The following is an 18,527-nucleotide window of genomic DNA, read 5'->3' as shown; positions in this document are numbered from 1 at the left end:
TTTTTGGAGCTTGGTTAAATAAATGCTCTTTTTATACTGAGGAGGATGTATTAAGCTAGAAAACTTGCTGGATGTTTTAATGGTACAAATGACCTCTTGTATGTCAAAAGATCAAGGAAATTTTGACTTCTCATGTCATGACACCTTTAAAGCTAGAGATGTCAGAAGATCTTATAAAGCAATACATGCTGTATAAAATAGTGTCTCCATCATGAAAAACACTATACTTTAATACATTTCCATTAGGGCTGTCAGGATGGATTTTGTTCAGATTTTCAAAATACTTATTTAAAGGCCCACTGCTGATTCTTTGCTTAGAAAATAAACATTTTTCTGTGTCTTTCCCACACAGAGGTGATTTTTGGGCCAGGCAATTTGACAACTGCAACAGCATGTTATGTCCCATTTATTTTTTAAAATATTATATATTATTTATATAATACATACATATATATGTATGTATATAATTTGCTCTGAGAAATGTACCAATTGTTTACAATTTGGAGGTGATGGGAAAGGGGAGAGAGAAGAAGAGAGAAGGGGGAATGCAGTAGAAACTCACAATGTGAGATTATTACGAACATTAATTCCCACTGTATATGATCCCATAAGATTCTAACTTGCAGTTCGAACTTTCATGAGATTTAGAATTTAATCAGAGCCAGAGTGCATTCTGCTGTAGGACGTCTCCACCATTATCCTGCTCAATGGAATAAACTTGAATCATTCAAATTGATATTTCATGTAGCCAGTGATACAGGGTGGCACTTTGAATGCTCTTAGAGCAGCCTCAGACTGTTACTGATATCCAGTATCAGTATCAGACAAATTTCTGGACAAAGAATGAAGTTTGTCCGATTCTGGATAGTTTTTTATTCTGATGGAGAAAGAGGTTCAGTGGGCTGCTCATACTGTTATTTTTTTTTTCTCTTGTCCAACAGCCAGAGAAAGAAAAACTAAAGTTGTCATTTGGAATGTATGTTTAAATGTCATGCACTGGTGTGAGAGTGGTACACTTGGTTCAAATCCTGCTGCACTATACACATCGGCTGAGGTGCAATACTTAGGATGATTTTTATTAGTCAAATTAAGTTGTAAGTAGTACAGATGATGATCTTTTCAGAATCAGCAACATGCACAAAACATGGATTTAATACTGCTCCTCGCTACAACAAATATCACTCAGGAAAAATGTGCTCAAGTCCAAGTAACTAAGACATGCTTCTGTTTTACATCAAAATAAAGACATAATTGCTGAGGCCTTACCTGTCATAGTCTCCATTGCACAAGGCTCTGACGGGGATCTTGAAGGCCTGCCATACAGGGTTCAGGGTGTTCTTCACCACCTCTGTCTTATGGCAAATGGTGAATCTGTCACAAGTGCAGACGCCTCAGTCACACACATGCGCAAAGTATTGTCAAAAGGTGAATAATTACTAATTTCCACATTTGTACACAAAGCCCAGGCATTCGTCATGTACACAGGCCTACTAACGGCTTAACATTTTTTTTTAAAATAACACTCTGCAGGAGAAAAGTGCAAGAAGCAAGATTGTACTCAAAGTGTGCTTATTGAGATAAACCTGAAAATCACCAGAGCCCATGGCTGGGTTCAAAACATATGCAGTCAAAACCACTTTTTCCAAAATCACTGTGGAAACACAAAAAAATAAAACAAAATCGCATTGATGTGGCTACGAACCATATTCTTATTATAATGTGTGATATTAGCTCTTGTAGTAGCCTGAAAAAAGTAGCACAATGGAAAGTGTGTAAAAAAAAAAGGTGGGTAAAACCATCCAGACTTTTTAATAATAACATATAATTAGATTGCACTCGTAAATCTTGTGTCAGTATTTGGAATGACAGAAAAAAAAATCATGCAGATTATCTTCACTGAGATATTTGGGGGGGGGGGAAATTATTACAATTACAATAAGTTGTATTTAACAGTTGGGTGATGTAGCCTTTTACAGAAATGCAGAAACCAATTGCATTGCATGTTTTAGCAACCTAAAGGAAAAAGAATTAAAGACACACTTTACTGCTAGACAAACCTCCCCAGTTTCACAGCACACCACTGCCTTAATAACAGCATAAAGAAATTGCAAACTATTGCAGAGTGATACAGTTACTAAAGGTTAGTTGCCGTAGTAACTGAGCAGGGCTTAGATTTAGCCTATTTCATGGAACCAAAATAAGACAGAAATCAGGCAGGCTTGTTGAAATAAATGATGTGCATTTCTGGCTACAAAAATAGCAACAGGTAAAACTGGCTTTAGCACAACCAAAATAGCAATATTCCTAAAGCCAAACAAAAAATTATGCTGACAAAAAAAGGAAAGCTCAAACAAACAGGCTAGGAAACACATCCAGGGAAACACAACTCAGAATCACCATTGTTATGCATGTAACGCAGAAGAGAAACACTGAGGGGTTAATGAGACAAACTAAACTGAGGTTACAAGTGACCACTTTATTAGGAACACCTGCCTATTCATGCAATTATCCAATCAACCAATCATGTGGCAGCAGTGCAATTCATAAAATCATGCAGACACCGCTTCAGTTAATGTTCACATTTAATATCAGAATTGGGGGGAAATGTTATCACAGTGACTTAGACTGTGGCATGGATGTTGGTGCCAGACAGGCTGGTTTAAGGATTTCAGAAATCTCCTACAATTTATTTATTTACTTTTACACATAATGGTGCGAAAAACATTGAGTGAGCGGCAGTTCTGCATATGGAAATGCCTTGTTGATGAGAGAGGTCACAGGGTTGAGCCGAGAGGAAGGCTAAGATAAGTGAAGTAACCACTCTTTACAACTGTGAAGAGCAGAAAAAGCATCTAAGAATGCACAACATGTCAAACCTTAAGGCAGAAGGGGTACAACAGCAGAAGACCAGGAGGCTCCCCTCCTGTCATCCAATCACTCACAGCATGAATTTGCTACTGATAAACCGGGAACAATTCTGTGATACAATCATGTCAACATGAGCCACAATCTATAAGGAATTTCCAACACTTGTGGAATCCATGCTCTGAAGAAAAAGTGGGTCTTACCCAGTATTAATATGGTGCTCCTAATACAGTAGCCAGTGAGCGTATATAGCATGTATAGCTAATCAGCTATACACTGCTTCTGAAAAGACAGTGTTGATTAGCACAGCTTTATAAGCACACTGTCCTTGGCCTCCAGAAACAGGACTTCCTCCACTCAACTGGCCAAGACGTTAGTGGAGGATTTACTTCTAGACATGACATGCTGTTTCTGCAGCTTCTTCTGTTCTTCAGCTGCACACAGACCAATTTTATTATCCACCTAACCTACACAAGTCAAAATAAACCCCTTATCATCTGGTTACAGGGCTATAGTGAAAGACAGCGGCTCGGGTCAATATTCTGCTGCTCTTAGGTCGAGGACAGGTGGTAATTATCACTGTCATATATTCCGTCACCTTATTAGAAATCAGTATGTTCTGAACTATTGATCAACTGATATGGATTTTTCACAGCTCACTGTGCATTTAAAGAGCACAATGACAGTGACCTTAGAGTACACTAATTCAAATACAAGAGTTATGCAATTAGGGACAAAATCCACCTCTTTTCCAATTACTGTCAGTAAAACTGTGGATAATGAACACTTACTAAACAGACGAATTCTGTAGAAGTCAGTTAACAGACATCCTAACTATAATGTAATATTTATTTCTTTATGTATTCATATCCATTTTATTTTCCATGCCGGATGTGGACAACCTGATTACCTGGTAACCTTTGAAGTTTTTTATGTCTGTGTGGTGTTTTATATCAGAAAATATTCTAGTACTCTTCTGAAAAAGGAAAAATCATAAGCCAACCAGTGATCAAATACGACAACACAGGCCGAGCTGGTCGAACTGGTAGACCATCTTAGCCAGCTGTTAAGCAGTTTCTGAATTACTGCTTCTAATACTACATCATAGACATAGACATTTTTTTTTTTTTAGAAAATAACAGAACAGTAGCGCAATTACAACAATTTCTTCATCAGTTTCGTCACAAAATAAGGAAGCTGGAAAATAGCTTAACAGCTGGTAATTTTCACTGTCACTGTGCCTTTACATTTGTGATAGCTAGCTAAATTATTAGACTAATTTATTAGATAGCTTAAGTGCTGTATCCAGATACCCCAGTTGCCTTGCAGCAGTATTCTCATTATTTAAACCCTTAAACAGCAAACGTATTATGTGCCTTCAAATGTTAAATGAACAACCTAACAACTTTTATTTGAATGTGGGATAGCCTACTCACGTTCCATCCTCGTTGCTGCGGTAAAACACAAGGAAAGGGTCAGACTTGCCAAAGAAATCCTTCTTGTCCAGCTTGTTGCCACAAAATTGCATCATTACAGATTCCTGTAGGATGGAGATACAACCACTGTAACCACTAGTGCACAATAATTATGCATTTGGCAACCAGATCTTTTTGAGCAGATGATATTGTGTGACTGCAAAATGGTCTGGCACAGTCGTTCAGATTTGCTTTACTGGTGCCAGGTGGCAAAACTAAGGAGACAAATGAGAAATCCTTTTGACAAGCAGGTGTGGACACAGACACTGGCACCTGCACACACCTTCCTTACTGCCAGGGTGTCATCAGTTAATGGTAAATTACAGTATAGTGAATGTACTGTAAACTACAAATGTATAATCTACACGTGTGTTCATGGCACAGATGGGATTCCTGGCTCAAGTGAGTCTAGTTGGATGTTTTGCCAGGCTGTTTCATTGTTGTATGTGCAGATTTGGGGCATACATTATATATTCATTACTAAAATCAGTATGTCTAGGGAAGAGTTTAAGGCAAGTACAGAGCATGTGTGTGCACACAAACAAATGCTTTGTTTTGCAACAAAGACACAATGGAGTACATAGTATAATGGCAGGGGGTTTAGACTGAAATAGAAGAAGTTGTTATTTGTCTCATATACATTATATTCCAGAAACTCTAACTTTTTTTTTTGTTGTTGCATATCCCAGTTTATTTGGAAGTTAGGATTGGAGTGTAAGGTCAGTCATGATATGGCACCCCTGGAGCAGAGAGGATTAAGGGAAAGGCCTTGCTTAAAGGCAGCTTAGCAGTGCTGGGGCTTGAACCTCCAACCTTCTAATCAGTATCTGATCTTCACCTTTAGCCACCAGGACACCACTGCCCAGGGAGAAGCCAAAGGGAAATACTCAAGAGTGTCATGCAGAGCAACTGCAAATACATGATCCAGCATAACACAACACTCAGGATGACTCACTCTGCAGTTGTTCAGTTCCTCAGCCTTCACAATAATGGTGCCACATTTCTTTCCAGGAATGCCCCTGTTGGTGGAAAGAGAAACCTTTCAATACTCAGTCACGGTAACATATATATATATATATATATATATATATATATATATATATATATATATATATATATATATATAGCATTTTATACAAATGTTTTGTTTCATTAGCGAATATATATATACACTCTGTCTGTCTATGCAGGCTGCAAAGTCTTTTTCTTTACCTTCAACAATCATACACTGGAGGCTATGCCTTAAGCTCTGAGAAGGCAACACCCTCCACTGTGGGAGGGTGAATTTTTTTTAGAAAAGTTTAATGTAAATTTGAAATGCACTTCCCTGTCATTTGTGACACTGATGGAAACAAGCACAAGCAGCAATTTGTTCATTCATCTTCATCTTTATCTGCTTTATCCTGTCATGGTGGATCTGGAGCCTACCTGAAAACACTGGGCACGAGGTGTGAATACATGCTGGATGGGATGCCAGTCCATCAAAGGGCACCACACACACACAAATTCATACTGATTCATACCTTGGGCAATTTAGCATGGCCAATCCACCTATTGCCATGTTTTCAGAAGGAAACCGGAGAACCCAGAGTAAACTCATATGGACATGGAAAGAAAATGCAATGCTCCACACAGAGTAATTAATAACTAACTATTACTAAATGTAATGGTAATATATCGATTGATCGATAATCGCTTTTGCCGATATTTTTCCCGATATTTAAGCATTTTTCCATAATCGGATATCGGTTTTGTAATATCAGATCCACCGAAAAATGGCGCCATCTTGTGGGCATTTTGAGAATTGCATGCAGGACCGCTATTGTAGCACTGTATCTGAGGATATATGAGTCAACAACCATGTGCACAGGTAAAGTATACTTGCTTTGCTTTAATTAATAAACGTTATTTAACATAGCAGCCATTAATGCACAAATTAGATGTGTTACATAAACACTTGAGATGCTGTTTAAGCAGCTTGGCGCTAAGAAATAGAGACAATTTCACTGAGTCATGTAATCTGAGCTTTTATTTTTTTTAAAAAGACACTTTAGTAACAGTGCATTTTTTTTTTTTGTTTTTTTTTTGCACTCTTTCAGACTCCCCTATTTACTGTGTATAAATAAGAAGGTTTTTTTTTGCTTTGTATGCAAGGAAGAAGTGAAATTGACAAAAGTTATAAATGAAATGGTTTGTTCAGTTCAGTGTTATCACTGTGTCAAAAACAAAAGTAAAACAATAAATAAATATCGGTTCTGCATATCGGTTATCGGCCACATAAACATGCAAATAATTATGATCGGTACTGGTTGTAAAATCAATATCGGTCGATCTCTAAATATAATTCATACTTGAACCTGGCTTACATTAATAGGTAAACATGCCACTGTTGCTATTTGTCTATTCAGAGTAAGTTCACCACAAACATCTTAAGAGCAGATTGTTTAGAAAGGCCCATCAAAGCAATTCAGTTTGGAGCGATTCTTCAAATAGCTGCCGTGACTCTTCAAAGTCCCCTCCACAGACTGCAATTATTTAATGGAGACCCTGCTGTTAGTGCTCCTCACATCTCTAGTTCTTTGTCTTTGTCCTAGTTCCAGTTTCCTAGTTCTTTTTAGTTGTGTTTTGTATCTTCCAGCTTTGGTCTTTATTTGTGTTGTTGTACTCCAAGTATGATTGTTCAATGGAAAGTAGCTAAATTATGATACTGCACGCATGTCTTAATTATTCCGGTTCCAGCTAGCTACAGAAATAAAAACATACGCCAGTAGTGCAGTTAAACTTTTGGGTCATCTATGTGTATAAAAGGACTCGCAGCTTCAAACGCCACAACCAGCTCTATTCAGCATTCAGCGGGAGGTAGAGAGTTCAACAGGATGTCTGGTTTGACAAGTAAAGTAACACTGCTTTTCTCTCTCTCTCTCTCTCTCTCTCTCTCTCTCTTTATGTACACTGAGAAAACAGATTGTTGAAAACCCATGCTGTCAGCCATGTACCCTGTTTATGTTTCAGTAGTATTATACCTTTGCCTGGAGTCCCCACATGTGCTCAGTCAGTCTCAGTCTGTAACACAACTGAACATTACAGTATTTAATAAAGCCTAGTTATTTTCATTAGTTGTGGCATTAAATCGCTCCTACAAAACCTTTGCTGTGACTGAAATGTGTATTTTTGCATATAATTCCTGAGAAAGCAAACACTAGGCTGAGATCCAGAGCAGTTCCCTTGAGCTTTACTCCTTAAACTCCCATATCTGAGCACAGACACAAATATAAAGACTGTTAAACTCTTATAAAGATTATTCAACTCTAGCGCTTATACTGCTTGCTGCTTATTATTCTCAAGGCAAGAAACTGTGACAGAGGCACGAGTGGGACAACATCCAATAAAATAAAGATTATTTCTTTTTTTCAGACTTTTCAGTGAAACGCATTGGAAAAAGAAAATGCAATAAATAAAAAAGGCATAACATAAAAGGCATTTAAGCTTTCCGGCAACACTTTATAATTGAGCTAGTTTATTAGAAATCTGTGAGCTTTTGCTTTATTATTCATTATTGTGAACAAATCAGGTAACAGAAATTAGCTCTTTTTAGAATCTGGTTCATACTCTTCAACAACTTGAATGCTATTTATCTACTGTTGATGCCAGATTCTGTTCACTGGCAATGTCCTGCATTGAGTTTTATTGATGTAAATTAGTATGCAGCATCACACAATGATACAATGCTGATTGGCTGACTATTTTATAAACTGTTAGAGATGCATGTATCAAGTGCATCACTATCTAAGTCTAACGTAATGTAAGAAAGGCTGTAGAACTCCAGTGAAGCTGGGCTTCTATGTGCTCCTACAGCAGATTCAGGTACATTGTGCCTTAATGGGAGCAACAACAGATTAACACCAGGGTTTTAATATATCATTTTTGTTCTGATGTTGTAGTAGTAGAAGTATTCTTATTCTTATATAGAAAATGGAATAGAGGAGTGTTGAAATAATCAAGCAACAATCCTCATTTCCTGTGTGTCTCCTTTTTTTTGGCTGCCTTGAGCTCTGTAGTGCAGTTTAACCTTGATGGCTATCATTTGCTATAAGTGGACACACTTATGGAGAGCATGAATGCATTTGCACTTTATTTTTATGACTCTGGCATCCACTCTGATACTTCAGCCTCCGGAGTGGGTGAGTGACTCAGCAACTGTAGAGATAAGTGATTTGGGAGTAAATTCTGAATCTTTATAATGTGATGTAAGAGTATGACTTCAAAAGTAACTTAATACTCAAATGCAAACATTACTATCATGCGAAATGATTTTAACGATTCAAAAATGTTATCGTAATATTTATGCATTCTGCGGCAAACGTTTTAGATGAAACACTTTACTTTTAGTCTACTGAAGTAAATCTATTAAAAATGCAATATGTAAATGTTTTTGGACAAACGGCGCTTTGTTTTTAATAGAATGATAGGTCGAAATAAATATGTCATTTCTGACGGATTTTTGTTTTACATCATTCATAAAATTATGTATCCAATTTGTTATTAAACCTAAAGAATAAAGTCCTATAAACGATCTTACATGTAAGTACTTCAACATTTTCCCTAAGACTCTGGATGAGTCTCAGATAGCATTCTAATCATCATGTAGTGAAAAACATTATAAAGTTTCTGATATGCCATTATGATACGATGTAGTGAGTGTCTATGGTGAAACCATTTGAAGCTTGCTCGATGGGCTTAATAAAATAATTATTTAAATATTAACATCTATGAAAAAAGGATGGTATTTCCTCATTATTTTGTTAAAAGTTCCAATTTCTACTTTCCATGGTTAATGAGATTTGGACGCATACTACAGCAGTACTGCTAATGGAGGTATAAAATTAGTTAATTCAAATGATCAGAATTAGAAGTAATTAGAATTCCAATTTAACTCTTTAAAGAATTGAATAGGCTTTAGTATAGAAACAAATGTCAATTCGTTTTTACCATTCATTACAATTCATGCTATCTGCTTTATAATGTTTCAATGATGATGACTGACTGCTTAAATATTTATATAATCAGCTGGCCATGTCATCTGACAGCCATCAGCTTTGACCGCTTTTCCTCTCTACTTAGACCTTTCATTTGGAAGCTACAATCTGTAACAGAACTGGCAGCAATACATCCTAATGACATCAGTATGCATTGAATCACCCACAAAAAAAAAAAAAGGCCACGCATTAGAATAAACTGTGCGATCATGCAAAATCTCATGTCCAGGCGATGAATCACAGATGTCACAGTGTGCTATTTTTGGTCTGATTTCAGGGGTTTAATTAAAACCTTGCACATTTTAATTATACGATGAGGTCAATTTTAATACTGGAATCTCTCTTATTCCTCTAAATAGCAGTGTCGAACGTAACGCATAAGAAACATGCAGACTGCATGAAAAAAGCATCATATACTAGCGTATTTCCTCACAGCGACAACTCCTGCACTCTTTCCTGAACACCTCTCATGCGCACAGAGATTTCTTAAGGAGTTTCTGTAGATACTTTGCTAATGATATAAAAGCAGTCAAATTTCAAAAATAAATAAACAGAGTCACACTCAGTGTCAGTCTGTTTCATAGCGGTGAAAAGCAAGCAAGCAAGCCAACAGGTGGCAGACTAAACTGTTGCACCCCATTCGTCATGGAAATCTGCAGAGCGTTCAACTGTTCATAACCTGACCTGGAAAACCAGAGGAAGACAGTGAGAGCGGGGGGGGGGGAAAAAAAGCAAAGCTCAGGTCTCCATGACAACCCTAACCATTAAGCTGGGCAAAGGACCCCAGCAGAGATAATGAATATATTTCTGCGTGAATATATTTCTGCACCAGTGCCTCCTGGACATGGACTCATCCATATTTCACTGAGATAACTCTGTCACCTAAAAAAGGTAGAACTGAAAGCAAAGACTGCTCTCGAAAGACCATATGTGTGAACAACTCGTCATACAATAAAATCCTTGAATAACTTATATTAATACTACTGTGCCAGTGTGAGTACAAATCACAGGAGTATAAAAGTAAGAGCAATCACTGTAGGCTGTTCTGGTCATTATACTGTACATGCACAAATGACTATTATCTTTATTCAAATTATGCTCCTAAATTCTGTCATTTCTACATATAATCTCAAGTTTTTAAAGAAATTTGTTTTAAATGGGCATATATGATTAACCATGTCCATCTCATTTCCAGCTATCCACTTTTAAACCTGGTCAGGGTCTTTGGGGGCATAAAACAGACCCTCCAGGATGTTGCGATCACAGAAATGAACGCATAATCAAGGAAACTCTGCAATATTCAGAGGAGCTTGCAATTACCGCATATTTTCTACAGATTTGAGCCAAGACGCGTCATATGATGTCATCACAATGTCTACAGTGTGTTTGTGTTCTGAATTTTAACACCTCTGTCTCTGTGTCTTGTGCGTTATAACGAATTGCACTAATGAAAAAGTGATTCTGGTTATCAAAGACAGACTCCATTAATGTTACTGCATTCAGCTGCACAGTGAAGTTTTGCTTTTAATGGTATTAACAACAAATATTCGGTCAGAAAATTAGCAACAAGAAGACGATATAAGTGAATTTCCCTGTTTCTAACTCCCCCCTCCCCCAAACAGTTCTCTGCAGCAAAAGTAAACATAAAAGCAAGAGTGCATTTGTTTAATTCTTGCTAATTTTCTGACCAATTCTGTTTTTTGTAAAGACTATTAAAAGCTTCATATTTTGCCATTTTGGGCTTGGCATATTTTGTTTTGCCCAGGAGTGTATTAGCTACTTGTAGCACCAGGAAACAACTAAAGATGCCTCCTTAAAGGAATTCTTTTGTAATAAGTAATAATCATGCATTCTGAATCTAATGTCTAGCATATGTGTGATTACTATGTATAACAATACAAAACTATGTATAACTATGTATAACAAAACAAAACAATAACAAGCTGATGGAGAAGTTGCTGCCCTTAGATTTTCATGATTAATGAGTTACTTGGTACAGGTATGACTGTCAAAAACACTCATCACTCATATGCTACAGGTGAGGTAGACAGAAATTAGTTTTTTATTTTATTTTAAAAAGACCATTACTTTATCACCACCCACTCACACAGAGATGCACTGTCTTGCAGCACATAAACACACACACATAGATACCATCACACATCTACTCAAATTCCTCTCTACACGGTGAATCTACCTTCCTGAAAGTCCTAATCAAGACATGAATTTACAATCAGCATCCCCAACAGAACAAGCTAATTAAGTACTGGCTACAGTGCAGCGAACAGCTGTTTTTCTGATCATCTCACGTTCAATTATCTTGCCCCCCCATCCAACCAACACCCCACATCCGTACCACCATCAGTACGGATTTGAATTAAATAACAATTATCATTAAAAGCACTCTAGATGCTCCGCTCAAGTCCCTCTTCCTTTTTCGCTCCATCTTCTCACTCTGTCTCTGTCTGTTTCAAACATAGCTACTAATAGGTGACCTTTACATTTACAAAAAAACCTCTCTGCAGTGCATTGGCTAACTAAGTGTGTGTGTTTTTTTTTTTTTAGACTTATTCTACCACAGTAGTACTGCAATTCAGCCACACACACACACATCCTTACCTGTGCTCCCACTTACCCAGCAAGAGTAGATTCACAAAACAGAGAATGTGGATAAGTTCTCTGAATAGTAAATTAGAGCCGGTGTGTTCTAGCTGAAAAGTAGCGTCATGTTTAACTGCTTCCATGGGTGATATGAAATAAACCTTACTGGAGTTTACGCATAATAATACTTCCGATAAAGAAAGAAAAAGCAGGTTGAAAGGCGAGCAGCCTAACAAGAATGGGTGGAAAAATTACTATGAAGTGAAGCGAACGGAGTAAAATCAGTAAATCTGAGAAATTGGCTTAGTTCACAAATAAAGGCAATTATTTAGACTGTTCTTTTTTTCCCAAACAGCTTTTTTATCATCTGAATTTGTTGATTTTAGCCTATAAATCCTTTTCAAAAAGGGTTTACAAAAAGGCATTCCCTGCACTCCACTCCAAGCTTACAAACACAGACACACAAATCCTGAAGAATTAAACCACACACACACACACACACACAGGTTTCACACACACACACAATGGTATTTCTCTCTCTCTCTCTCTCTCCTGCCATCCACTGACAGGGCTTATAAAAGCACCCTGGAGACATGCTGAGAGACTTCTTGTTCTGTTTTTTCTCTCCATATGCAGAGACTCCCAAATGCAGTCTGGTGTGCTGATTAAACTGTATAATTATCTGTAATTAACAGTCATTAGGGTTGTTAAAGGTGCCCCCCATCAGGGTGGAGGTGCAGGTGCATTGGCTTGCCATGGTTTCACCATTCTCAAAAACATTCCCCTTAACAACTGCAACTTTCAGAAGATAAATACAATATAATGCAGTTCCATAAGTTGAATAAGCACATACACACGCAAAGGAAATGTGACCAAATTTGAATGTATAGTTACATAAATGTCCCTTTAGTCCCAGTTGGTGTCTGACTTTTGCTTCATTAGTTTTGTATGGGTATCAAAACTAAGTCAACAAAAATGAACGGAACACTAATTTCTTGTTGAACCATAATGAATGGCACACTTAGATGAAATAAATATAAATACAAATGTATTTATGAAACTACATGGCAGCAGTATAAGCACAATAACTTGGGATTTTAAAATAAAAATGTTTCTTCTTATTCAAAACAGTGTATAGCTTTTAAACTCTGACAGTTTCTACAATATAGAAAATAAAAGGTTCAAAATTACCTTTAAGAGGTTTTACTCTGTAAAGGGATTTTATGTGAGGCTCAGCTGTGGCAATGTTTTCTTCAATGAGATTTTACCACAGTCAGCTATAACAGTCTGCATCAGGGCAGGCAATGGAGCACTTAGCAAAGAGCCTCATCATATACTATAGTATGGGGTGTGTGTCCTCAGTCCAAACTCCGTATTGATTTAGTGCAGCTGGGACAGTAGTGGTGATCAGTCTGAAACTCTTTATTGAAATTGGTGAAGCTATTTTTAGTGGCCAGTTGTCTGACTTCAAGTCACCTTTAGTGGGGGTATATTCTATCTGTATTTCTTAACTGTACTTAAGCACTACTCTGGAAGATTTGTACTGTACTTAAGTTGTATTGAAATTGAATTATTGAACTCTTACTTAAGTAAATTTACAAAAGTAAAAACACTACTTTTGTCGCTTGCCCAGCTGTTATGCCAATTAGTTGTGTGTTGTTTTTTTTAAGACATCCAATCAAATTCACATCAAGGTCAAATAAAACTGTGCTTAACTGTGCTAATGGGCTGTCTTAAAAAAAACAAAAAAAACAAAACAAAAAACTTTTACAAAATAAACCAGAAATACTTAGACACAGGGTAAAATGATTTCCACAAATTACCACATTGGCATTATTATCAGCTTCACTCAAAATGGAAAGATTTTTCACCTCTGAAATGAAAACTTTCCCTAAGTTTACGAATATGTTTCCAGAATTGACGAATGTTGAGGAGTGAAGGGTAGATATACTGTATATATAGATAGATAGATAGATAGATGCAGTTAAAAATATTTACTTTTACTCTTGAATACTTGACTATGTTTAAATGTAGATTCTTTCTGACTTTCACTCAAGTAGCTTTTTCGCTCCGTACTTCTACATCTAATTGAGTTATACTTTGTCATAGTACCCGAACTTTTACTCAAGAACAGATTCTTTAAAAAAAAACTTTACTGATCACAGTCCATATACAGTCATACTGCTAAACATGTCTTGTAAATGAAAACCATATGATTAACCTGTTCTATGGCAGAAAAAGAAATCATAATTCCTAAGATAATGTATTGCACTTGACTAAACAGCTTGAAGCTTGTAAACTCATTAACCATTAGTGTAAGTTTGCAGTTGGAGTTTTTCTCCAAGGTTGCCATGCCATCAACAATTAAAGGAAAAAACGATTATAACATCTATATACAGCCTCTTGGTACCTCTAGATGTTTGTGTTCTCTTTTTCTTCTGACTTCTCTGTGCTGTTACTCCAGAAGCTAGACTAAGATGTCTACACTCATATACCAGTGAGCATTTGCTTCTGCCTTGATAAATGAGTCTGTTCTTGTGCTGGTTTTCATATCAGCATATAATAGACAGGAAAGAGAAGGGGGTGTTTTATTGCATTATGTTGTACATTTCCTTAATTCAAAAAGTGCATACAGTACATGTACAGTGTTTTTTTCTCTCTTTTTTGAAGATAGGTGAAGAAACAGGACAAAGAGACAGGGCCCAAACTGAGTGAATATATATTTAAAAAGACATTTAATTTCAATTGATTCCTAACTCTGCCTGGGCTTTTCAAGATAGCACCGTTTTCCTGAAGACACTGCATGTTAATCTGATTACAGTCCTATATGCAGTATTCCTTTTCTTTGGTGAATATTTTTACCCAACTGCTCTGCTTTTTTTGGTATGGAATATTTCCAAGGTAAAACAGTGGTCCCTAAAGTAAGTACTTTAAACATTTTTAAAAGAACAATTTAACAGATGAACTCTACAAGGTAATAAGAAGAGGTACATTTTCGTATGTTTTTTACTTTGTTTTAGCCAGAGTGACCAATAACTACATCTTGTTTCAGACTGTGAGAACATTTCTCTTTTAATAGTTGTAGACAGAATGTAGTAGTTGGCATCATGTCACTATTGTAAGACAGTTAGATGTTACCAAACCATTATTCATTCACTACAAGATTCTGTTTAAAGATATAGTCAAACACCACAACACAGATTAGCCACATCTGTTTGGAAAATCAAAATTCTATTAAACACGAGCTCTATCCCTACAGTACATATGTACTTTATTATTACCCCTACATGCTATCCCAAATATATAGTGCATGATGGGGAGTATTAAGACTGTTGTTCCACATCATTTGGAGTTTCACATTTGTAGTTATCGTGTTTACAGAGTTAGACACCACACCTGGAGTTTTTCCTCTGAGTAGATGTTTTATCAACAGCTAGCAAAATGTGAGGAGAGCTGAAATAAATATTGACATGTTTAAATGACTATTAAAAATCACTGACCCCAATTTTATTATTCTTGCTTATACAGGCATTTGGCATTTCAAGCTTTTATTGTCATTTCTCTGTATAGCCTGTATACATTGGAATGAAATGACGTTTCTCCAGGACCATGGTGCAACACAGAACAGTATGCTAGACTACATAAAGTGCAAATACACAACAGTGAGAGATAGGTGCAGGACAATAAATATATAGAACAGAACAATAAATACACAGAACAATAAATACACAGACCATGGGCTCCATAATAATAAATGTCAAGCAGAACAGAGTAATACATACACTGGGTTAGATAAGCCACTCCAGGTATTTAGCCAAAACAAATCAAATGACTGCATTTGACAGAGTTTTATTCAACATATATTTAAAGAGAAAGCACTGAGAAAGTCATTAATTCATTTAAACCCATAAATGCGATTTCTGAAGGTAACCTTATTGGTTAAAGGTGTAAAGGCCCATTCTCGGAACGGTGGTGTGAGGTAAGACGAGCCATGCATTATGTGCTATGTAACTCTAAAAGTTAATGTATTTGCCATGGATTTTTCCCTTCTCCGTGCACATCGCAGATACAAACACTGAGTGCTGACTTCATATTGTGTTTTGAATTCATGTCATGTGGTTTTGTTTATGTCCAGTGACTGTGTCTGTACATTTATGTTTTGATTTGATTTTTTTTAGTCTTGTCTCTGCCTCTAACATGTGATTAGTATGTTATCCTATGTTCTCACCCTTTCTCGGTTCTGTCTTGATTAGTTTGCCTATTTTTTTTTTTTGTCTTTGTCTTGTTGCAAAGTCTTATCACGCATTAGTATTGTGCATTTGTCTCATAAGTTCTGAGCCTTGTTTCTAACTCCTCAATTTCCTGTGTGGAGTTCATTCCGGTTTTAATGTTTGCCTGTGTTTTGATCATGGATGATCTCCGTTTGTTTTGCCTGCATGTGTCATGACCCCCACTATGACCTCTGTTAACGATTCATGGATTGAACCAAGTAAACAAGTTGGAAGGTTTTATTATGTAAATTGTGAAACTAATGGGACTAATGGTTATAAATCACCTTTCTAAAAAAACCTCTTTTTTTCTTCATATTTTAGTTTTTATGTAGAATTAACAATTTTAGTGTTTTTTTGTTATCTTTTGTTTTATATGCAGTGTTTTTACAAATCTAGTACTGTTAAGTAAATGAAACTAATAAAACAATTTTATCTAAATACATGAGGCTGATTACTAAATACACTGTTTTGAAAAAGTGAAAATGCCTCTCCATGTTTATTATACATAACAGGTACAGTATCTTGACCCTACATGTGCCTACTGTACATGAGTTACATGCGTTACCTACACTGTGCTACTGACTGACACCCCTGTTGTTCCTGTAAGGAAACTTCACACGGGTTAGCGCACAGTAGCAAACATTCTTACCAGGAAAAGAAAGAGCGTATTTTGCCAGTCTTATTCAATTAACATTGGCTTCCTATTAGGTTTCGTATTGAGTATAAAGTTAAAAGCCTTTTTAATGGGCTATCTGCAGCATATCATGTCGATCTATTGAATCATCATGGCCCATCCTGACCACTTTACTTGGCTGATACGGGCTTAGTGCTGAACCCTAGGATTCCTGACAACTCAGCAAGTGCAAAAGCATTTTTCATGTTGTATCCACTCTGAAATAACTTTGCAAAGAATTTCAGAAAAGCAGAAGACCAGACAAGAAGTCCAGAAGAGTTTTCTACAACCCCATCAGGCTGTTTAACTATTCTTGTTTTGTTTTGATTTATTCATTTCAAAGCCAGGTTTTAGCCAAAGTTTAAGGCAGAGTTCAATTCAGTTAACAGGTAAGGGTCTTGTTAAATAGCCTACATTCTTGGTAGTTCCGGTACTTGAACTTTCTACTTCCTTCTGCATAAAACCTTAAGCATTGAGCTACCACTGTAACTGACAATTTTAACTATTCACTGAGTTTTACTCTCATTACACTATCTTGTGTATGTGTTCTGTATAATAATTCATATTTTGTATAAAATAAAAAAAGTGCTAGATAAATGAAGTACATTACAATTATTATTATTATTGGGAATGCACCAATAATGGAACATTATTAAGTTTCTTTTATGTAAAACATCACAGGTGTAGACAATTTCTACCCTATGTTCACCTGTGTTCACCACATAGTTTCCAAACGTACTCTGCATGCTTTTCAAGCCTGAAATACCTTGTACATACTCTAAGGTAGTCCACATTTGCTTTCATTACAGGATCCAGTAAATCAAACGGACTTGCAGCAATAAATTAATTTCATTGAACAACAACAACAAAAAAAAATCTATTTAGAGAACTGAGGAATTTGTGAATTAGAGACTAATTAGAGGAATTAATTCTTTATTTAATAAATAAATTAAAATAAGTGAACTCTCACAAGCTAAAACATTTAAAATAGCTCTACTAGCTTAGAGCAATTCCAGCAATCAATTCATTCATGATACAGCAGCTGTCCTCTGTCCCTGATAACAGACCTGATGGCACATGTGTTTGCTAACCATTTACTGTCAAATGAACATTAAAAGAAGCTAAACATCTAATGAGCTATATATATATTTACAAGCTAGATGATTATTTTTCCATTGCTTATAGTAATCATATTATTTTTGCTTGATACTTTAAAAAGAAGCTTTTCAGTCTAATGTCAAACAACATAAATTGAATTTATACCAATTTATAAATTCTGTTTGGTCAGAAGGTCAGTAGTTTTGGCTGTAACAAGATTATACTGTACTTATGCGCTCATTCTAATACATTATTGTATCCATAGTAACAGCTCATATGCAGAAACTTGTATGGTGGACACTCCACATAATCTAAGGCTTATAATGGATGATTAAAAAAAAATGTGCTGTTTAAATTTTTTATTAGGAGACATTTATTTATGGAAGGAGTCTTGAGTGTCAGTGCTTTGTAACAAAACAGCTCATTAGTGATTTTGGAGCTCTGATACACACACACACACACACGCACACACATTTTTCAGTTTTTTTTTGAGTCTTCCTCAGACATC

The 18,527-nt window shown here is 36.2% G+C and overlaps 1 protein-coding gene across 1 annotated transcript in view; it reads right to left on the bottom strand.

Annotated features, from left to right (window-relative positions):
* LOC128623336 (copine-8) overlaps positions 1 to 18,527 on the bottom strand; it is a 128,764-nt gene that overhangs the window by 41,226 nt on the left and 69,011 nt on the right. Inside the window, exons 7-9 of the mRNA XM_053650327.1 lie at positions 5,296 to 5,359; positions 4,302 to 4,405; positions 1,267 to 1,371 (exon numbers count right to left, since the gene is read on the bottom strand). Coding sequence (XP_053506302.1) covers positions 1,267 to 1,371; positions 4,302 to 4,405; positions 5,296 to 5,359 — 273 coding nt within the window. The remainder of the gene's footprint in view (positions 1 to 1,266; positions 1,372 to 4,301; positions 4,406 to 5,295; positions 5,360 to 18,527) is intronic.

This window comes from Ictalurus furcatus, chromosome 19, assembly GCF_023375685.1.
Source record: "Ictalurus furcatus strain D&B chromosome 19, Billie_1.0, whole genome shotgun sequence".
In the NCBI taxonomy this organism is placed as follows: domain Eukaryota; kingdom Metazoa; phylum Chordata; class Actinopteri; order Siluriformes; family Ictaluridae; genus Ictalurus; species Ictalurus furcatus.
The sequence above is the reverse complement of the archived record's forward strand: the minus strand, read 5'-3'. Positions and strand labels throughout refer to the sequence as shown.